Below are 23,884 nucleotides of genomic sequence, written 5' to 3' on the forward strand. Positions count from 1 at the left end.
TATGTTGTACGGGGGATGTTGCAGTGTTTCCCAACCAAATCTCTGAAGTGTCTGATTGCAAGTGTGGGGACTGGCATTATCATGCAACAACCTGATTCCATCTGACAGCATTCCTGGGTGTTTTGACTTTATGGCCCATCGGATTTCTGCAAAGTCTCTTCATAGCGATGCGCATTGATTGTGGTCCCACACTCAAGGAACTCCATGATCAGAGGGCCCCCTGTAGTCAAACTTACACGATAACTTGCCGTCTCCTCTCCCCCCTTGCTGCTAACTGGCTAAAGGATGCACTTCAGTGATTTGGTCTGGAAACACTGCAACATCCTCTGTACAGCCCATATCATTCACTTTGTGATTTTAACATCGTTGGTGACCTCTAGAAAGACATGCATGGACTTTGGTTTCAGTCAGATTAGGAAGTGCAAGGGTGGGTGCAGTTGTGGATCTGACAGTGGCTGATGGCATTCTTGAAACAGGAATTTGACTGTCTCACCTCCCAGTGGGAAAAATGTCTTAATGCATGTGGTGATTATTTTCAGTGGAAGCATTCCATGGTGGTGTTGTGGCGGGTGTTTGGTTTTCATTTGACTGCCCCTTATAGATGTGCTGGATGCAAGGATTCCTTATATGTGCTTTAACCCTTTTGGAAAAAGCTCAGTAATTCTATACGGGATGCAGTATGGAGGGGCATGGGGTGTGCACACTGCACTCCCGGCCTTTGTTAGCATTCCGAACTTGGAGCTGCTACCTCTCAGTCAGGTTGCTTCTCAGTTGGCGTCACGAGGCGTATTGCATCCCGGTCCAGCCAGCCCTCCCACTAAAGAAAAATTCCTGGCAGTTCTGGGAACTGAACAACTTGGGTCCCTGCATGAGTGTCTGTCTCATTGAGCACTCTCTCTCTCTCTCTCTCTCTCTCTCCCCCTCCCTCCCCTCTTTACTCAGCTCTGGATGCCAGGAACCTCATGTCAATCACATAGGAATTGAATGGAATAATCAAATTCACATGGCAGGCAAGGATACTGGCAACAACAATACAATATTTTCTACCCTCACTATGGACAAGAAGGATAATGTGTTAATCGAAGAATGAGAGATTGTAGTTAAAAATAAATGACAACAAATTAAGCTACTTGTTCTATCGTGTGTGTATGTTCCTCTCAGCAGCAGCTTTAATACAGTTAAGGATAGAATAAGGCACTGTCGTATGAGGCAGAACCACCACCTATGGTGCTCAGAGTGTCTCATCTTTTAACTCAACATATTTTCTGTTCTACCAAGAGAGCACACTAAGAGTTGACCTCCAGAGATGAGTGTCGGAAATTTTTAATTATGAAAACTGCTATTTCTCAAATATTGAGTACTTACTGTAACCTGCTAGAAGCACACTGCTTCCGGGATTCGAGGAGGCGTGCTGGTCCCAAATTTAATTTTCACGGCAGATTAACAATAAGGGCAGGTATGTTGGGCAGCTTGAATGTGGTTTTATCAAACAGTGGAAACTCGAGGTTGGAATATCAACAATATTAGGAAAAAAATAGATTGCAACTCACTGTAAAAATGACATGTTGAATTGCGGACAGGCACAATGAGAAGACTGTTCACATTTAGCTTTCGGCCAAAGCCTTGTTCAGAAAAGGAAACACACACATTCACACAGCAAGCACACCTCATGCACACATGACTGCTATCTGTGGCAGCTCCGGCCAGAATGCAGCTGTCGTGTTGAAAGAAAACAACAATCTGGAGTGGGCTTGGAGGGGAGAGCAATAGCAGAGTACAGGTGGGGGGAAAGAGGAGAGCTGTCTGGTGGAGCATGCAGGGACTAGGTGGAAACATAGCAAGGCTGGCAGATGCAGTGTTGGGAGGCTGTGGGGCAGGGAAGTGGGGTGGAGGGACGGGGTAGAGGGGGGGGGGGTGAAGAAGAAGAGGAGTAGGGAAAGGGCAAAGATGGGTGGGTGCATTGGCAGAGGGCAGTACACAATGAGGATGGGGGGGATGTGGACAGGACAGAGGGCGCGGAAACTGTTGGTTGAAGGGCATAGGGACAGTAAGTTGCCGTAGGCAGAGTGGAGAATGTATTTTAAGGATCCCATCTGCACAGTTCAGAAAAGCTGGTGGTGGAGGCGAGGATCCAGATGGCCCAGATCCTGAAGCAGCCATTTAAATCAAGCGTGTTGTGTTCAGCTGCATGTTGTGCCACTAGGGCTCTGTTTGAACATGACTCGAACTGTTCGAACAGTTTATTTGCCACTAGGGCTCTGTTTGAACATGACTCGAACAGTTTATATCATAGTTTGGTAAATCTTGGGTTCTGTTTGTCTTTTGACTGGCCTGTAATGTAGTGACTTTTCTTGGTACTGTCACAATGGCTCTGAAATATGGACTGAAACATCGTCTAAGGTACAGATGATATGATGATTAACAATGGCAACTAATAAATATATAAAAGATCACAGTCATGATTCTGTCCAATTCTCGAGCTTTCACTCATCCCATGATCTAGTGATGCGCCATGGCACTATCCCCGAGACAAGTCTTACCATGGTAAGTCATTCTCACAATAAAAATTACAGTCAGTTTTTACGGTGTACTTAGTTTGATCGGCATTTAATTCTTGATTAATTTTAATTTTTAATTGTTGATTAATTTTCACAATTGTTTCATCTGAGTGTTGCAGTCTTGTTTTCAGACCGATTAAAATCCTGTAACATTTTTATCTGTTATTCTAATAGGTGAACAAGGAGTGAATTCCTTATTTGCAACTTTCTCTCATAAACAAGTAAAATGCAGGGTGTCCCAAAAAGAATGCTATTCTAGAGGACATGGAAGATGACACTTTTATGTCATGGTTGATATTCAGCGATGAGGCAACTTTCCATATTAGCGGTAACGTTCACCGTCATAATGTGCCTATATGGGGGCTCGAAAATCCTCATGACAAATGTCACTAGGTAACTGAAACAGGGCTAGATGTAATCGGCATGGTCTCGAGTTTCAGAAAAAATCTGCTAGATGTCGCTACAAGTGCTGACCTGTAGCATGCAGCCAGTCTCACACAATATGGTGTCTGCGCAACAGAAGGCGTATTGTGTTATTGAATTTAGTCGTAATTCAGCCGGTGTTTCATATTCAATTTTGTGCTAAACCACCTTCACCAAAGAACATTCGATTGTGGTATAAACAGTTTGAAGAAACAGGGTGCCTCTGTAAAGGCAAAAATCCTGGCCGGCCACAGTGGAACAAATCCGACAAGTATTTGAACGGAGCCCCTGCAAGTCTATTTGTCATGCTAGCCCAGAACTTGCGTTACCACGCATGACAGTGTGGCGTGTGTTAAAATTTAGCCCTCAAACCATACCAATTACAGCTGGTACAAGCTCTTCGACATACTGACAAAGTGAAGCGAGTGGACTTTAGTAATGCTATTCTAGAGGACATGGAAGATGACACTTTTATGTCATGGTTGATATTCAGCGATGAGGCAACTTTCCATATTAGCGGTAAGGTTCACTGTCATAATGTGCCTATATGGGGGCTCGAAAATCCTCATGAAACAATTGAACATGAGCTTGATTCACCTAAAGTGAATGTTTTTTGTGCTGTTTTGCAAAGCAAGGTTTATGGACCTTACTTTTTTGAGGAAGAAACCGTAACAGGACAATCATATCTTGCAATGCTAGGTACTGGTTATTCCCACAACTTGACTCTGATAATTTCATCTATCAGCAAGATGGAGCACCACCGCACTGGCACAACAACGTGTGTAGTTTCCTCAATGCCAATGTGCCTCAACGTTGGATAGGGCGTACAGGACCGCGAGACCAGGCTTTACACTCTTGGCCTCCTAGGTCCCCTGACTTAACACCATGTGATTTCTTCCTGGGGGGATGTGTGTTAAACAATGTGTTTACGTTCCTCCCTTACCTTGTGACATTGATTAACTAAAAACCAGAATAGCAGCTGCTGTAGCTTCAATGACAGAAGACACCTTACGCTCAGTTTGGGATGAATTCGGTTATTGGCTAGATGTCGTCTGTGCAGTCAATAGAGGGCATATTGAACATTTACAATGGATTTATTTTCTGAGTAATTTAGTATGCTGAATAATTTAGTATGCAGTTTGTTGGTGTTAAGCCGTTCTTCCTAATAAATAATTCTATTTAAATTCAGGTCATTCTTTTTGGGACACCCAGTATTATATTGCATTCAGTCACGTAAAATTTTTTGGAGGACATTATTTTCATCACTGCCTGTTACTTTTATTTAAACTTCAGCATAAATTTTTATACACTGAAGTGCCAAACAAACTGGTAAAGGCATGCATATTCAAATACAGAGATATGTAAACAGGCAGAATACAGCACTGTGGTTGGCAATGCCTTTATAAGACAAGTGTCTGGTGCTGTTGTTAGAATGGTTACTACTGCTACAGTGGCAGGTTATCAAGATTTAAGTGAGTTTGAACATGGTGTTATAGTTGGTGCTTGAGCAGCATGACATCGTTACAACCGGAAAAAGATCCTGCAAGAAGAGGGCCAACGGCGACTGAAGAGAAACATTCAACATGACGGAAATGCAACTCTTTTGCAGATTGGTGCAGATGTTAATGCTGAGCCATTAGAATGTGGCAGCATGTGAACCATTCAACAAAACATCATCGATATGGGCTTTCAGAGCTGAAGGCCCACTCATGTACTCTTGCTGACAGCACAACACAAAGCTTTACGCCTTGACTGGGGCTTTCAACATTGATATTGGACTGTTGACAACTGGAAACATGTTGCCTGGCTGGATGAGTCTCGTTTCAAATTGTACCGAGCCAATGGATGTGTACGGGTATGGAGACAACCTGTTGAATCCATGGACCCTCCAGTCAGCAGGGCACTGTCCAAGCTGGTGGAGGATCTGTAATGGTGTGGGGCACGTGCAGTTCGAGGTATATGGGACCCCTGATACATCTAGTTATGACTGACAGGTGACATGTACGTAAGCATCCTGTCTGATCACCTGCATCTATTCATGTCCATCAAGCAGGCAAAAAGGAATACAAACGTCTCAAAAGTGAGATCAACAGGAAGTGCAAAATGGCTAAGCAGGGATGGCTAGACAACAAATGTAAGGATGTAGAGGCATATCTCACTAGGGGAAAGATAGATACTGCCTACAGGAAAATTAAAGAGACCTTTGGAGAAAAGAGAGCCACCTTTTATGAATATCAAGAGCACAGCTGGAAACCCAGTTCTAAGCAAAGAAGGGAAAGCAGAAAGGTGGAAGGAGTATATAGAGGGTCTACACAAGGGTGATGTTCTTGAGGACAATATTATGGAAATGGAAGAGGATGTAGATGAAGATGAAATGGGAGATATGATACTGTGTGAAGAGTTTGACAGAGCACTGAAAGACCTGAGTCGAAACAAGGCCCCGGGAGTAGACAACATTCCATTAAAACTACTGACAGCCTTGGGAGAGCCAGTCCTGACTAAACTCTACCATTTGGTGAGCAAGATGTATGAGACAGGCGAAATACCCTCAGACTTCAAGAAGAATATAATAATTCCAATCCCAAAGAAAGCAGGTGTTGACAGGTGAGAAAATTACCAAACTATCAGTTTAATAAGTCACAGCTGCAAAATACTAACGTGAATTCTTTACAGATCAATGGAAAAAGTGGTAGAAGCCGACCTCAGGGAAGATCAGTTTGGATTCCGTAGAAATGTTGAAACACGTGAGGCAATACTGACCTTACGACTTATCTTAGAAGAAAGATTAAGGAAAGGCAAACCTACGTTTCTAGCATTTGTAGACTTAGAGAAAGCTTTTGACAATGTTGACTGGAATACTCTCTTTCAAATTCTAAAGGTGGCAGGGGTTAAATACAGGAAGCGAAAGGCTATTTACAATTTGTACAGAAACCAGATGGCAAGTATAAGAGTCGAAGAGCACGAAAGGGAAGCAGTGGTTGGGAAGGGAGTGAGACAGGGTTGTAGCCTCTCCCTGATGTTATTCAATCTGTATATTGAGCAAGCAGTAAAGGAGACAAAAAAGAAAAATTCAGAGTAGGAATTAAAATCCATGGAGAATAAATAAAAATTTTTGAGGTTCGCCGATGACATTGTAATCCTGTCAGAGACAGCAAAGGACTTGGAAGAGCAGTTGAATGGAATGGACAGTGTCTTGAAAGGAGGATATAAGATGAACATCAACAAAAGCAAAACGAGGATAATGGAATGTAGTCGAATTAAGTCAGGTGTTGCTGAGCGAATTAGATTAGAAAATGAGACACTTAAAGTAGTAAAGGAGTTTTGCTATTTGGGGAGCAAAATAACTGATGATGGTCGAAGTAGAGAGGATATAAAATATAGACTGGCAATGGCAAGGAAAGTGTTTCTGAAGAAGAGAAATTTGTTAACATTGAGTACAGATTTAAGTGTCAGGAAGTCGATTCTGAAAGTATTTGTATGGAGTGTAGCCATGTATGGAAGTGAAACATGGACGATAAATAGTTCGGACAAGAAGAGAATAGAAGCTTTCAAAATGTGGTGCTACAGAAGAATGCTGAAGATTAGATGGGTAGATCACATAACTAATGAGGAGGTATTGAATAGAATTGGGGAGAAGAGGAGTTTGTGGCACAACATGACAAGAAGAAGGGACCAGTTGGTAGGACGTGTTCTGAGGCATCATGGGATCACAAATTTAGCATTGGAGGGCAGTGTGGAGGGTAAAAATCGTAGAGGGAGACCAAGAGATGAATACATTAAGCAGATTCAGAAGGATGTAGGTTGCAGTAAGTACTGGGAGATGAAAAAGCTTGCACAGGATATAGTAGCATGGAGAGCTGCATCAAACCAGTCTCAGGACTGAAGAGCACAACAACAACAACAACAACATGCATTCCGACTGACTTGGGTAATTCCAGGAGGACAATGCGACACCTCATACATCCAGAATTGCTACAGAATGGCTCCAGGGACACTCTTCCGAGTTTAAACACTTCTACTGGCCACCAAACTCCCCATACATGAACACTATTGAGCATATCTGGGATGCCTTGTAACATGCTGTTCAGAAGAGATTCTTCACCACCTCATACTCTTACTGATTTAGGGACAGCCGGCGTCAGACCCCCCCCAGCACTACTTCAGACATTAATCGAGTCCATGCCACATCATGTTGCGGTATTTTTGTATGCTAGCAGGGGCCCTACACGAAGTGGGCAGGTGTACCAGTTTCTTTGGCTCTTCAGTTTATATCCATACATACCAACACTGTATGAAAACTTGTATTATAAATTTATTCAAACACAATAGGAGCTTGTGTGGATTTAATGCTATTTCCTCCAGTGTTTCATGAAATTGCCATATTTTAAGCAGAGCCATAGCTTATTGTTGTGGGTGGTTTGTAGTTTATTGTGTATCCCTTGCACTTGCTCTGTGCTAGTGAAATGTCATGTGACTGTCCAGACAAGCTTGATACTGTATCAAACGCTGTAGTGTATCGGGAAATCTTGAGCTTGTTCGAACACAAATATCGTTTGCCCTGTCCTTTGTGGCAAAGGATGGTCCATCTTGCTCTTGGCCACAGTTTGGCAGTGGCCTTTCATCCTGGTGGACAGCTAGTTGGAAGTCTCACTAATATAAAAAGCTGAGCAGTGATTGCAGCAGAGTTGGTATATGACATGGCTGCTTTCGCAGGTGGTCCGGCTTCTGATGGGGAATGATAAGCCAGTGACAGGACTGGAATACGAATTGCTGGGTGGGTAGATTAGGCAGGTCTTACACCTGTGGCAAGGGATTGGGAGTGGCATAGGGATGGACTAGGATGTTGTGGAAGTTGGGTGGGTGACAGAGCACTCCTTTAGGAGGGGTTGGAGAGATGTTGGGTAGTATGTCCCTTACTTCAGAGCATGATGATAGATAATTAAACCCCTGATGAAGGATATGGTTCAGTTGTTTTAGTCTGTGGTGGAATTTGGTGATGAAGGGGGCACTCCATTGTAGCTGGTTCTCGGGGGTGGTGGGATGATTGGGGGTGTGAAGGGAAATGGCACAGGGAATCTGTTTGTGGACTAGGTGAGACCTTCAGCATATTAGGCACAGGAGTTCTTGTCACGAGAGATACACTGTCCCTGGGTGGCCAGGCTTTGTGCGAGGGATTTTTTGGTTTGGAAGGGATGGTAGCTACCAAAATGCAGGTACTAATGGTGGCTGGTGGGTTTAATGTGGACAGAGGTGTGGATGGAGCCATTAGAGAGGAGGAAGTCAGAGTCTAGGAAGGGATCATGCTGGTTTGAGGACGATCAGGTGACAGCCAGAGCGAGAGCACCAGCAGCAGCGAGTACTGTTTGTATAAAGCGTTTATTTTGCATTTTGTTTACGACCTTCCACTAAGGAAGGGATTCTATTTGTGTTTATCTGCTCTGCATAGAAACTAACAGTTCTTGATCGTTAGGAGAGAAATTTATTTTGTACTTATTTGCTGCGCTTAGCTTTTAAATAGTTTTTCTGGGAAAACCTAGCGTAGTTTTCGCGTCTCGTATTTCAGTGAGTGTTTCTTGATTATCAGAGTAGCTCATCAGAAGATTATCTTGGGAATTTGTCACCGAATAGAGTAGGGTAAACATAGTCATGTGTAGGGACTGTGGTTGTTGTAAGCGGACGCAAGGAGAATTGGCCACTCTTCGGGGGCAGGTGGAGGCTTTGTCTGTTAGGCTCATCGAGCTCGAGGCGCAGGCGTCGGCTCGTAGTGGCGTTGGGGCAACTGTGGTGAGACCTATGCCTACTTCGGTGGCCTTGGAATCACATGGAACCCCTGATGTCGCTGCGTCTTCCGGCAGTGAGCATCTTACCGGTCAGCCATCACTCCAGGGTGAATGGCGGACAGTGGTGGGCTCGCGTGTGCCTGGCCGAAAGGCGAAGGTGGGATCTGGCCGCGTGGCAGCTGCCTTACCCCTTTCCAACAGGTACGGGGTGCTTCCTAGTGGTGATGACATCGTTTCCGAGCCACCACAGGATGCCTCGCCTGTTGGGCCAGTGGCCGATTCTCCGGCAAGGTCCCGACAGTCACAGAGGGCGGGCCTATTAGTTATAGGGAGCTCCAACGTTAGGCGGGTTATGGAGCCCCTCAGGAAAATAGCGGGTAGGTCGGGGAAGAATGCCAGTGTGCACTCGGTGTGCTTGCCGGGGGGTCTCGTCCGTAATGTGGAGGAGGCCCTTCCGGCAGCTATTGAACGCACTGGGTGTGACCGGCTGCAGATAGTAGCACATGTCGGAACGAATGACGCCTGCCGCTTGGGTTCTGAGGCCATCCTTGGTTCCTTCCGGCGGCTGGCTGATTTGGTGAAGACAACCAGCATCGCACGCGGAGTGCAAGTTGAGCTTAATATCTGCAGCATAGTGCCCAGAGTCGATCGCGGTCCTCTGGTTTGGAGCCGTGTGGAGGGTCTAAACCAGAGGCTCAGACGACTCTGCGACTATAATGGTTGCAAATTCATCGACCTCCGTTATTGGGTGGAGAACTGTAGGGCCCCCCTAGACAGGTCAGGCGTGCACTACACACCGGAAGCAGCTACTGGGGTAGCAGAGTATGTGTGGCGTGCACACGGGGGTTTTTTAGGTTAGAGGGACCCCCCTTGGGCGAAACGATAAAATACCTGACGGCTTACCAGAGAGAACATCAGCATCGTTGATAAAGAACGTCCGTCCTCAGAGACCAAAAACAGGAAAAGTTAACGTAATATTGGTAAACTGCAGGAGTATCCAGGGCAAGGTTCCTGAATTAGTATCGCTTATTGAAGGAAATAGTGCGCATAGTATTAGGAACGGAAAGTTGGTTAAAACCGGAAGTGAACAGTAACGAAATCCTAGACACAGAATGGAATATATACCGCAAGGATAGGATAAACGCCAATGGTGGAGGAGTATTTATAGCAGTAAAGAATTCAATAATATCCAGTGAAGTTATTAGCGAATGCGAATGTGAAATAATCTGGGTTAAGTTAAGTATCAAAGGTGGGTCAGATATGATAGTCGGATGCTTCTATAGACCACCTGCATCAGCAACCGTAGTAGTTGAGCGCCTCAGAGAGAACCTGCAGAACGTCGTGAAGAAGTTTCGTGATCATACTATTGTAATAGGGGGAGACTTCAATCTACCAGGTATAGAATGGGATAGTCACACAATCAGAACTGGAGCCAGGGACAGAGACTCTTGTGACATTATCCTGACTGCCTTGTCCGAGAATTACTTCGAGCAGATAGTTAGAGAACCAACTCGTGAAGCTAACGTTTTAGACCTCATAGCAACAAATAGACCGGAACTTTTTGACTCCGTGAATGTAGAAGAGGGTATCAGTGATCATAAGTCAGTGGTTGCATCAATGACTACAAGTGTAATAAGAAATGCCAAGAAAGGAAGGAAAATATATTTGCTTAACAAGAGTGATAGGGCACAAATCGCAGAATATCTGAGTGACCACCATCAAACGTTCATTTCTGAGGAAGAGAATGTGGAACAAAAATGGAAAAAATTCAGAAACATCGTCCAGTACGCCTTAGATAAGTTCGTACCGACTAAGGTCCAAAGCGAGGGGAAAGATCCACCGTGGTATAACAATCATGTACGAAAGGTACTACGGAAACAAAGAAAGCTTCATCATAGGTTTAAGAGTAGTCGAATCATAGCTGATAAGGAAAAGCTGAACGAAGCGAAAAAGAGCGTAAAGAGAGCAATGAGAGAAGCATTCAACGAATTCGAACATAAAACATTGGCAAACAATCCAAACAAGAACCCTAAAAGGTTTTGGTCATATGTAAAATCGGTAAGCGGATCTAAATCCCCTATTCAGTCACTCGTTGACCACGATGGCACCGAAACAGAGGACGACCGAAGAAAGGCAGAAATACTGAATTCAGTGTTCCGAAACTGTTTCACTGCGGAAAATCGTAACACGGTCCCTGACTTCAGCCGTCGCACGGACGCCAAAATGGAAAATATTGAAATAAACGATATCGGAATTGAAAAACAACTGCTATCACTTAGTAGTGGAAAAGCATCCGGACCAGACGAGATACCCGTAAGATTCTACAGTGATTATGCTAAAGAACTTGCCCCCTTTCTATCAGCAATTTATCGTAGATCTCTGGAAGAACGTAAAGTACCTAGCGACTGGAAGAAAGCGCAGGTCGTTCCCATTTTCAAGAAGGGTCATAAATCAGATGCGAATAATTATAGGCCTATTTCGCTTACGTCAATCTGTTGTAGAATAATGGAACATGTTTTATGTTCTCGTATTATGACGTTCTTAGATAATACAAATCTCCTTCATCATAACCAACATGGATTCCGCAAACAGAGATCATGTGAAACTCAGCTCGCCCTATTTGTCCAAGAAATTCACAGTGCCGTAGACACTGGCGAGCAGATTGATGCCGTATTCCTGGACTTCAGGAAGGCATTTGATACGGTTCCGCACTTACGTTTAGTGAAAAAAATACGAGCTTACGGAATATCGGACCAGGTTTGTGATTGGATTCAGGATTTCCTAGAAGAAAGAACACAACATGTCATTCTTAACGGTTCAAAATCTGCAGATGTAGAGGTAATTTCGGGAGTACCGCAAGGAAGCGTGATAGGACCTTTATTGTTTACAATATACATAAATGACTTAGTTGACAACATCGGTAGCTCCGTGAGGCTATTTGCAGATGACACGGTTGTCTACAAGAAAGTAGCAACATCAGAAGACTCGTACGTACTCCAGGAAGACCTGCAGAGGATTAATGAATGGTGCGACAGCTGGCAGCTTTCCCTAAACGTAGATAAATGTAATATAATGCGCATACACAGGGGCAGAAATCCATCCCAGTACGATTATGCCATAGGTGGTAAATCATTGGAAGCGGTAACGACCGTAAAATACTTAGGAGTTACTATCCGGAGCGATCTGAAGTAGAATGATCACATAAAACAAATAGTGGGAAAAGCAGGCGCCAGGTTGAGATTCATAGGAAGAATTCTAAGAAAATGTGACTCATCGACGAAAGAAGTAGCTTACAAAACGCTTGTTCGTCCGATTCTTGAGTATTGCTCATCAGTATGGGACCCTTACCAGGTTGGATTAATAGAAGAGATAGACATGATCCAGCGAAAAGCAGCGCGATTCGTCATGGGGACATTTAGTCAGCGCGAGAGCGTTACGGAGATGCTGAACAAGCTCCAGTGGCAGACACTTCAAGAAAGGCGTTATGCAATACGGAGAGGTTTATTATCGAAATTACGAGAGAGCACATTCCGGGAAGAGATGGGCAACATATTACTACCGCCCACATATATCTCGCGTAATGATCACAACAAAAAGATCCGAGAAATTAGAGCAAATACGGAGACTTACAAGCAGTCGTTCTTCCCACGCACAATTCGTGAATGGAACAGGGAAGGGGGGATCAGATAGTGGTACAATAAGTACCCTCCGCCACACACCGTAAGGTGGCTCGCAGAGTATAGATGTAGATGTAGATGTAGATGAAGCAGATGGGAGAGAAGGTGTTGAGATTCTGAAGGAATGAGGATAAGGTCCAGAGTCCAGATCTCGAAAGTATCATCAGTGAACCTGAATCAGAACAGGGGTTTCTGGTTTTGGGAAGCTGCGAAAGTTTCCTCAAGATGACCCCTCAACAGTTTGGCATAAGCGGATGCCATGGCTGTGCCATAGGTTGGCTTTTGCACCTTTCCTTCAAAGGATAAGTACTTATATATTAGGATAAGGTTAGTAAGGTGTATGAGGAATGAGGTAGTGGGTTTGGAGACTGAAGGACATTAGGAGAGGTAGTGTTCGGTAGGGAGCAAGACCATGGGTATGAGGGATGCTGGTGTACAGGAAAGTGGCATCAATGGTGACGAGCAGGATCTAGGAGGTAAAGGGGTAGGGATGGTGGAGTGTCAGTGAAGGAAGGGGTTGCTATTTTTGAAGTGGGAGGCCAGATTTCGAGCTGTTGGTTGGAGGTCAGTGAGGGCTGAAATTCTTCCAGTGGGAGCACATTTCTGTAATTTCTCATGTTTATTAAATGTTTCCATGATAAAACATGCCACTCTTCATTGAATCTTTGAATTTTCTTATTATTCTCTCCCCCCCCCCCTCCTCCTCCTCCTCCTCCTCCTGTTAATCCAACCTGATAATGGTCCCAGACTGGGATGAATTACATTTCCTTGAGAGTCTTCCAATAAATCTCAGTGCGGCATCTGCTTTTCCTACAGCTATTTTTATGTAATCACAACACTTTAGGTCACTCTGGGAAGTTACTCCTAGGTATTTTGTGGTTGTTACTGTTTTAATGATTTATAGCCAGTAGTGTATCCAGTCAATTGTGGATACCTTTGACTACTTATTTGCATTGTGTTACTTTTGTATACATTTATGGTTGACTTTGTTTGGTATTGTCCCCAAACATCCTCCTGGTGTTTCCGACGTTATTCACTACATTCGTTCCCCCCCCCCCCCCCCCCCCCCTATACATCTATGTTTCACCAGATGACAATACTCAGTACTCTAGTATTTGGTCACTAAATAAATGTGTGAAACTGTATCAATGCCTTCCAAAAGTCAAGGAACATGGCATAAATGTAGGCACTGTTGTCTATGGTGCTCTGGATTTCATGGATAAACAATCACGTGGACTTTTGCAACACCTCTATTTACCAAATCCATGTTGATTTTTAAAGAGGAGATTTTTGTTCTCCAAGGAAGGCACAGTTCTTGGCATAAAACATGTTCCATAATTCTACAACAGATCATCAGCAATGTAGCCTACAATTAAGTGCTTCTGTCACATTTTCTCTAAAGCATTCTGCTGCTACAGTTCCTGAGGCAGGTAATCTTTAAAGGTACCAGTTCCATGTTTGACATACTTTTGGTGCTCACTCAGATCATTGCACATTCAGAATCTGTAATAACCTCACTAGGTGTTACAGAGTTTCTTATGTCAATAAACTGGACCAGATCTGTCTTTAGATTCAGACTTTCTTGCTGATAGAAGTCAACACATCATTCTTGAAGTGGAGAATGTCCTGTGACTTCTGTCAATCTCTTTGTACCACCAGGGACCTATACTAAACTGCTGCCAGAAGGGATCTATTAATGAGCAGATCCAAAAACTCAACAAAATCCAACTAAAAGAAAAATAATCAGTCACATAATCTCTGCAGAATCTCAGAGTTATCTCATCCAATCCTGATGCCATTCCACTGTTGTGCAACGTACATGATTTTCTATTCTGTGGTTACTCATTAGTGCTAATTTATCATTCATGCAGTGACTGAAAGAAGGAATCATATTATGATCTTTCACAGGGAAACAATTTTGGAAGACTAAATTAAGTATTTTGACCATCTCCCTTTATTTTTATTGTTTTGGTGCCAGTATGTCAGTGAGCTACTGAATTGATGATTTCAATCTGTCTATTGATTTTACATCAAGATCAAATGTTTTTAGGATTTTTTATCAGGTCAGCTGCCAAGTTTTACTTTCAAATTCATTGAATGCTTCTCGCATTGCTCTCCTGTCCCCTGTATTTATGTTGTTCAGCTTTTGTTTGTCAACAAGGATTTTCAGTTTGCTAGAATGTGTAACAAAGCTCTCTTTGCTTTTGTAGCAACTTTTTAACAAACTATAACACAACAGCAGGTCTTTCCTGTCCCTCACAGCCTTGCTTGGCATATAAACCTACAAGTTTGTGTTGTACAGTACGTTTGCAGTTACCTGTTTGTGCTCCATGTCTTCATGCCAAGAGCTGAATGTTTGATGTTAACATCTTGGATACGCTTGTCACTCTTGCTAAGCAAAATAATATTTTCCTACACTTCTTACCATCCCCTGTAACAATCTGTAATCATGTACACTTCAATTGCTTTATGGTTACAGATTCCCACCAATATGTTAACAGTTTTGAAAATTTGGGTCTGTTAGTTACTAGGAGGTCAGTTCTCCAATTGCTCAAACTATTTTTAAGGGGTAGAAATGTTCAAGGACAGTCTTCCACAAATTCCTGTTGCTAGTACTAGTTTTAACAATACCATAGAAGGAAAGTTGCTACTCACCATATAGCGGAGATGCTGAGCCGCGATAGAGACAATAAAAAGATTCACACACACACACACACACACACACACACACACACACACACACACACACACACATGCGCGCGCGCGCACACACACACGCGCGCAAGCGCAACTTGCACACATATCTGCAGATATGTGTGCAAGTTGCACTTTGTGTGTGTGTGTGTGTGTGTGTGTGTGTGTGTGTGTGTGTGCGCGCGCGCGCATGCATGCGTGTGTATGTATGTGTGTCTACTGCTGACAAAGGGCTTAATGGCCAAAAGCTATGATTGTGGGAATCTTTTTATGGTGTCTATCGCAGCTCAGCATCTCTGCTGTATGGTGAGTAGCAACTTTCCTTCTTTCATATTGTTACATTCCATCCTGGATTTTCCATTGTTTGATTATTACTAGTTTTATTTGCATGACCCTCCAAATCTATAGCTGAAAAATAGGAGGAGACTTAATTGTAATAGAATGATCAGGAAACTTATTCACAACACACTGCAAGTTTTCCCTGCTGCTACAGATCTTGAGGTAGGGAGTCTGTAAAGGCATTCAGTTACCATGTTTGACTCACCTTTAATGTTCACCCAGATATAATGTAGTGATAATCTGTAATAACTTCTCTATATATTTTGCAGTTCTTTGCGGCAATAAATCTGCTGCTTCTGTTAGAATCTAGTGTATCCTTGGGATATATATTCCAATCTGGTTTTAGAATTTCACTACTTTCTGTTGTTAATACTGTGTAGACATTTTTAAACTTAATAAACAAGATTAATTCTAAGGCCTTATTATGGATGCATAACTGTTATTATTAGTTATAGGAAGGATAGATCATATTTGTGGCAAATGTTCTGAGTTGAATAATGGAATTTTTATAGGTTTACATCACTGTCATTTGCATGAATACCATTGCAAGTTCATATGTGATATTGGAAGAACTATCATAAAAATGCAACTCTACTTTCAAACAAACTTCTAGTGCATGTCAGAAATTTTATTTATTTGGTTTGGTTATCAAATAGTTGTATAGGCATGCACAGCACTAATTACTAAATGAAGTATAGATTATCTAGATTATCCTTGTGGTACTATATTTGTCAACAGCACTGTAATTCTCAATTTACTCAGATTGTTAATAACAAATATCAATAGAGAATAGACGTACAGAACAATAGTAGCTAATATATTTAGCATTTCTCACTAATTGCAATCAAACATTCACTTCTTAGTGGATGCTCACACAATAACTTACACAGCTTTAATAAAGTAACTGTGATTAAGAGTATAAGTAATGACTCAATGCAACCATTAAGTCATCAATAAAGTCATCAATAGGCACATAACCCCCCATGAACCATGGACCTTGCCATTGGTGGGGAGGCTTGCGTGCCTCAACGATACAGATAGCCGTACTGTAGGTGCAACCACAACGGAGGGGTATCTGTTGAGAGACCAAACAAACATGTGGTTCCTGAAGAGGGGCAGCTGCCTTCTCAGTAGTTGCAGGGGCAACAGTCTGGATGATTGACTGATCTGGCCTTGTAACACTAACAAAAATGGCCTTGCTGTTCAGGTACTGCGAACGGCTGAAAGCAAGGGGAAACTACAGCCGTAATTTTTCCCGAGGGCATGCAGCTTTACTGTATGATTAAATGATGATGGCGTCCTCTTGGGTAAAATATTCTGGAGGTAAAAATAGTCCCCCATTCGGATCTCCGGGCGGGGACTACTCAAGAGGACGTCGTTATCAGAAGAAAGAAAACTGGCATTCTACGGATTGGAGCGTGGAATGTCAGATCCCTTAATCGGGCAGGTAGGTTAGAAAATTTAAAAAGGGAAATGGATAGGTTAAAGTTAGATATAGTGGGAATTAGTGAAGTTCGGTGGCAGGAGGAACAAGACTTTTGGTCAGGTGAATACAGGGTTATAAATACAAAATCAAATAGGGGTAATGCAGGAGTAGGTTTAATAATGAATAAAAAAAATAGGAGTACGGGTAAGCTACTACAAACAGCATAGTGAACACATTATTGTGGCCAAGATAGACATGAAGCCCGCGCCTACTACAGTAGTACAAGTTTATATGCCAACTAGCTCTGCAGATGACGAAGAAGTTGGTGAAATGTATGATGAGATAAAAGAAATTATTATGGTAGTGAAGGGAGATGAAAATTTAATTGTCATGGGTGACTGGAATTTGAGAGTAGGAAAAGGGAGAGAAGGAAACATAGTAGGTGAATATGGATTGGGGCTAAGAAATGAAAGAGGAAGCCGCCTGCTAGAATTTTGCGCAGAGCATAACTTAATCATAGCTAACACTTGGTTCAAGAATCATGAAAGAAGGTTGTATACATGGAAGAACCCTGGAGATACTAAAAGGTATCAGATAGATTATATAATGGTAAGATTTAGGAACCAGGTTTTAAATTGTAAGACGTTTCCAGGGGCAGATGTGGACTCTGACCACAATCTGTTGGTTGTGAACTGTAGATTAAAACTGAAGAAACTGCAAAAAGGTGGGAATTTAAGGAGATGGGACGTGGATAAACTGAAAGAACCAGAGGTTGTAGAGAGTTTCAGGGAGAGCATAAGGGAACAATTGACAGGAATGGGGGAAAGAAATACAGTAGAAGAAGAATGGGTAGCTTTGAGGGATGAAATAGTGAAGGCAGCAGAGGATCAAATAGGTAAAAAGACGAGGGCTGGTAGAAACCCTTGGGTAACAGAAGAAATATTGCATTTAATTGATGAAAGGAGAAAATATAAAAATGCAGTAAATGAAGCAGGCAAAAAGGAATACGAACGTCTCAAAAATGAGATCGACAGGAAGTGAAAAATGGCTAAGCAGGGATGGCTAGAGGACAAATGTAAGGATGTAGAGGCTTATCTCACTAGGGGTAATATAGATACTGCCTACAGGAAAATTAAAGAGACCTTTGGAGAAAGGAGAACCACTTGCATGAATATCAAGAGCTTTGATGGAAACCCAGTTCTAAGCAAAGAAGGGAAAGCAGAAAGGTGGAAGGAGTATATAGAGGGTCTATACAAGGGTGATGTACTTGAGGACAATATTATGGAAATGGAAGAGGATGCAGATGAAGATGAAATGGGAGACATGATACTGCGTGAAGAGTTTGACAGAGCACTGAAAGACCTGAGTCGAAACAAGGCCCCGGGAGTAGACAACATTCCATTAGAACTACTGACAGCCTTGGGAAGCCAGTCCTGACTAAACTCTACCACCTGGTGAGCAAGATGTATGAGACAGGCGAAATACCCTCAGACTTCAAGAAGACTATAATAATTCCAATCCCACAGAAAGCAGGTGTTGACAGATGTGAACATTACCAAACTATCAGTTTAATAAGTCACAGCTGCAAAATACTAACGCGAATTCTTTACAGACGAATGGAAAAACTGGTAGAAGAGGACCTCGGGGAAGATCAGTTTGGATTCCGTAGAAATATTGGAACACGTGAGGCAAATCTAACCTTACGACTTATCTTAGAAGAAAGATTAAGAAAAGGCAAACCTACGTTTCTAGCATTTGTAGACTTAGAGAAAGCTTTTGACAACGTTAACTGGAATACTCTCTTTCAAATTCTGAAGGTGGCAGGGGTAAAATACAAGGAGCGAAAGGCTATTTACAATTTGTACAGAAACCAGATGGCAGTTATAAGAGTCGAGGGGCATGAAAGGGAAGCAGTGGTTGGGAAAGGAGGGAGACAGGGTTGTAGCCTCTCCCCGATGTTATTCAATCTGTATATTGAGCAAGCAGTAAAGGAAACAAAAGAAAAATTCGGAGTAGGTATTAAAATTCATGGAGAAGAAGTAAAAACTTTGAGGTTCGCCAATGACATTGTAATTCTGTCAGAGACAGCAAAGGACTTGGAAGAGCAGTTGAACGGAATGGACAGTGTCTTGAAAGGAGGGTATAAGATGAACATCAACAAAAGCAAAACGAGGATAATGGAATGTAGTCAAAATAAATCAGGTGATGCTGAGGGAATTAGATTAGGAAATGAGACGCTTAAAGTAGTAAAGGAGTTTTGCTATTTGGGGAGCAAAATAACTGATGATGGTCGAAGTAGAGAGGATATAAAATGTAGACTGGCAATGGCAAGGAAAGTGTTTCTGAAGAAGAAAAATTTGTTAACGTTGAGTATAGATTTAAATGTCAGGAACACGTTTCTGAAAGTATTTGTATGGAGTGTAGCCATGTATGGTAGTGAAACGTGGACGATAAATAGTTTAGACAAGAAGAGAATAGAAGCTTTCGAAATGTGGTGCTACAGAAGAATGCTGAAGATTAGATGGGTAGATCACATAACTAATGAGGAGGTATTGAATAGAATTGGGGAGAAGAGGAGTTTGTGTCACAACTTAACGAGAAGAAGGGATCGGTTGGTAGGACATGTTCTGAGACATCGAGGGATCACCAATTTAGTATTGGAGGACAGCGTGGAGGGTAAAAATTGCAGAGGGAGACCAAGAGATGAATACATTAAGCAGATTCAGAAGGATGTAGGCTGCAGTAGGTACTGGGAGATGATGAAGCTTGCACAGGATAGAGTAGCATGGAGAGCTGCATCAAACCAGTCTCAGGACTGAAGACCACAACAACAACAACAACAACAACAACAACAGGCACATAAACAAGACTGGAACTTTCAGAGCTATGGAGTGATGGAGTGTGCACAGGCGCTCTCTCTCTCTCTCTCTCTCTCTCTCTCTCTCTCTATCTCTATCTCTCTCCCCCCCCCCCCCTCCTCCCCCGCTCCCATATGGCCACAGCTGATAACGTGAGGGAGAGACAACAGGTACACTGGTGGGATCACTTATTTTAACTGCAGGCAGGAGGGAGGTAGGATGAGTAATGCATGATGGTGTTGATGAGTGGATTGGGAAGGGGAGCTAGAACAGAGGAAGTGGGAGACAGTTGAGAAGAGCATGTGAGTGCAGGATGAATGGAGTTAGGGTCATGGGGTAGGGAGCAGTGCTGCAGGTGGGTGTAGAGTAGAGGTTAGCGGCGAATGAATCCAGAAGTGTTACAACACCTCCCATCTACATAATTCCGAGAATCTTGTGTTTAGGGGAATGATCCAGATTTGGGGGGTTGTGAAGCAACTATTGAAATCAAACGTGTGTGCTCAGCAATGTATTCTGTTGCTTACTGGTCAACTCTGCTGTTGGCCAGTTTGGCGATTGTCATTTGTTCAAGTGGACAGTTGGTTGGTTGTTATGCCCACATAAAATGATTTGCAGAAATTAAAGCAGAGCTGTTATATGACATGACAGTTTTCACAGGTGGTTCTCTGATAAAATAGTTAAGCTCTTGATGGTACTGGAATAAGATGTGCTTTGTGAGTGTCTTGAATAGATCTTGCACCAGGGTTTTCCACTGGGCTATGATCAATGTACCAGAGGGATGGGAATAGGTGTGGTGTAATGATGGAAATGAATATTGCATAGATTGGATAGGTGGTGGAATATCGCTTTGGGATGTGTGGGAAGGATTTTGGGTAGTGTGGTTCATGTTTCTGGGCACAATGATAAGAATTTGCAGCCCTGGTCAAGAATATGGTTCAATTGTTCCAGTCCAAGGGGATATTGAGCATTAGTCCTGCACACCAATGTAGCTAGGTACAATGCTTCCACCAAAACATTCTTGGCTCTTGTTGACCAACACTTTCACTGAGTTGGTCATAACCTAAGTAGCCGTATCAAAGAATAAACCACTTCTTTCTTCAACTCTCAACCAACTCAAGCCCAGTACCACATGGATCCTCCCTATAAACCAACCCCCCCCCCCCCCCCCATGACCATAGCCCCATCTCTATCAACCATTACCTCTCCTGACATCCTCCAAATCCACCATTTATTCCTTGTACATCTACCTAACTACATTATGACACATACCTACTACTCCTTTGAGGGGAAAATATACAAACAAATCCATGATACTGACATTTGCACCCCATTTGCCCAGCTATTTATGATTCATCTAGGCGAAACTTTCCTAGCCATCCAAAATCCATGCCCCTTGTCTGGTTCACATTCATTGATGATATCTTCATGCTCTGAACCCAGGACCAAGATGCTCTATCTTCATTCCCCCACACACTCAACATATTCTCTCCCATCTGCTTCACCTGGTCCTCTTCAGCTGAGTCTGCCACCTTCTGTTGCCCTCTACTGATCTTTCTGAAGCTACATCCAAAACCACTGTACATGCCGAGTTCACTAACCATCAAAAGTAACCTCATTTTTATAGCTGCAATCCTTTCCACAGCAAAACAGCTCTTCCTTATAGTTTGGTCATCCAAGGAAGACACATATGCAGTTATGAGCAATCCTGTGCCCAGTATACTAAAGATCTTACTAAGGCGTTCAATGACAGTCAGTCCACTGCCAAACATACTCCACAAATGGATTTCTAATACCCTGGTCCTGATCCTCAGACTACCCACAGGAACAAGCTGCAAAGGAACATCCCCAGTATCACACTGGCCTTGAACAACTGAATCATATCCTTCACCAGGGCTTCAAGTTTTTATCATCAAACCTGGAAATCAGGAACATTCTACTCACAATCCTTTCCACACGTCCCAAAACAGTATCCTGCCACCCACCCAATCCATCAATATCTTAGTTCGTCCTCATGCCGTACCTACTCTCATCCCTTTGCCATTCTCCTGTGGAAGACCAAGATGCAAAAACTGTCTGATACACCCATACAACACATGCTACTCCAGTCCTACCAAGAGTTCATCCTATTCCATTCTACCAGAGACAGGCCCACATGTGGAAGCAGTCACGTCTTGTACCAACTCTGCTATAATTTCTGTATGATACATTATGTGGATGGCATGACTGCCAATTGCTGTCCATCCAAATGAAGACCACATCCAAACAGTGGCCAGCAGCTGACTTGACCACCCAACAGCAGAACACACCACTGAACACAACAGCATTTATTTCAATGGCTGCTTTGTATCCCTTGCCATCTGGATCCTTTCCCTCAAAACATGTTTCAATTCCATAGTAGTCCTGGCATCAGTCTCCACTAACCCTGCCTCACACACACCTCTGACACTTTCACTAACTTCGCTCATCCTGCTCTCACAACCTATTTTCCACATTCCCCCTCTTCTTCTGATTATCTCCCCTTCCATTCCACTCCTCTGTGCCATTGTGTTTTATGCACAATTCCACCTCCTCGCATCTAAAATGAGCTCACTGGTGCCAAATTCCTGTGCCTTTCCTGCCTCTCCTTCCCAGCTGTCAGAAACCCATTCTCAGCACCACTCCCACTCCCCATCAACTTTCTTCCCTCACCTACTTCACCCAACAAAATCCCTCACTCTGTGAAGCTGCAGTTCCAGCACAGTGTAGTTAGCTGTCCAACAGCTAACAAAGTTCCAGTCTTGTTTAAGTGCTTGTCGATGACCCAACACCTTCAGTATTCAGTGAATTGTTACCTTTACTCCTTAAATTAATGTTACACCAAATACTTTCCTTTACCATGTTACCATAACTTCATGATTGGCAGACTGCAGTGGGGGTGAGAGATGGAGGGAGCAACATTACTGCCAGTCATCTAGCAACACGTAACAACGCTCTGCATGTGCAAAATAGGAAATACCTCAAGCGTGTGACACTCGGAAAAGAATCAAGACTTGCTAGCTGCTGGAATGTTTTGCTAAACACTCTGAAAATTCTCTCTCTCTCTCTCTCTCTCTGTCTCTCTAACACACACACACACACACAAAGTTGATTGCATACAGACTTGTGTGGGAGGTGGGCCCTATCAAAAAGAGGTGATATGTAACTAGAAACAGTTGATTTTAGTTCTTAGCAGCAAGCTAGTTTATGTACATAATTTATTGCTCTTAACTAATGGCTCTGTTGACTGTTATGTTTGAAACTGCAGTCTAATGTTGTATATTCTGTTATGTAAATGACAGTAAGACTACTGTATGTTGATGTGTAAAATTGTGAAAAAAGTGTAGTGAAGATGTACAAAAGTATAGTAGGACTGCTTTTTACATATTGCTTTTTCTCCCTTTAAGGCTCACCCTGAAACAGAGATAACAATCATTAACAAATACGCTGCCTGGGAAAGTTTGGCTCCAATGTGGCACCAAGTTGTTGATGTAGGAAGAGAAATAATGAAGATATCAGCAGCTCACCCAGATGGCATTAATCTTATCGGTAGTTGACCACTGTTGTACGTTGAATTGTCTGAAATTATAATTGCCATATGGTGATTCAATGATAATTGTTATGCTGTGGCTAAGCGTATGTTTTTGTATTTTCAGGTTACTCCCAGGGTGGATTAATAGCTAGAGCAATTTTGCAGCAGTTTCCAAATCATAATGTGAAAACATTTATATCTCTCAGTTCCCCACAGGCAGGGCAGTATGGCAGTAAGTAAGGACATTGTTTTTTGCTTGGCACTCTCAGAAGTAGTACTGCTTGCACAGTAAAATATGTTTTAAAAATCAGGTGATATGGGCAGCAATTGCAGCAACTTATTTGTTATGATCATGCAACTCTGCAGTCATCTATTCTTTACAGATAAAGCTTTCAGAATAATTAAATGCAGTAACTTATTTGTTAGGGCCATACAACTTGGCATTCATCTATTCTTTACAGGCATAGCTCTGAGAAATACTTACATAGAAAGGATATGTTACAGGTATTACGCCACAGAATCTTTTCTACACATTGAAACAGAATGTAAGATGACAATTGGTTTTATATCTACAAAGACAGA

At 42.7% G+C, this 23,884-nt stretch overlaps 1 protein-coding gene across 1 annotated transcript in view; it reads left to right on the forward strand.

Moving 5' to 3' along the window:
- Positions 1-23,884, forward strand: part of LOC126262377 (lysosomal thioesterase PPT2 homolog) — a 52,134-nt gene that overhangs the window by 3,630 nt on the left and 24,620 nt on the right. Inside the window, exons 2-3 of the mRNA XM_049958974.1 lie at positions 23,178-23,319; positions 23,427-23,534. Of these exons, the coding sequence (XP_049814931.1) occupies positions 23,178-23,319; positions 23,427-23,534 (250 nt within the window). The remainder of the gene's footprint in view (positions 1-23,177; positions 23,320-23,426; positions 23,535-23,884) is intronic.

The sequence above is a fragment of the Schistocerca nitens genome, chromosome 6 (genome assembly GCF_023898315.1).
Source record: "Schistocerca nitens isolate TAMUIC-IGC-003100 chromosome 6, iqSchNite1.1, whole genome shotgun sequence".
In the NCBI taxonomy this organism is placed as follows: domain Eukaryota; kingdom Metazoa; phylum Arthropoda; class Insecta; order Orthoptera; family Acrididae; genus Schistocerca; species Schistocerca nitens.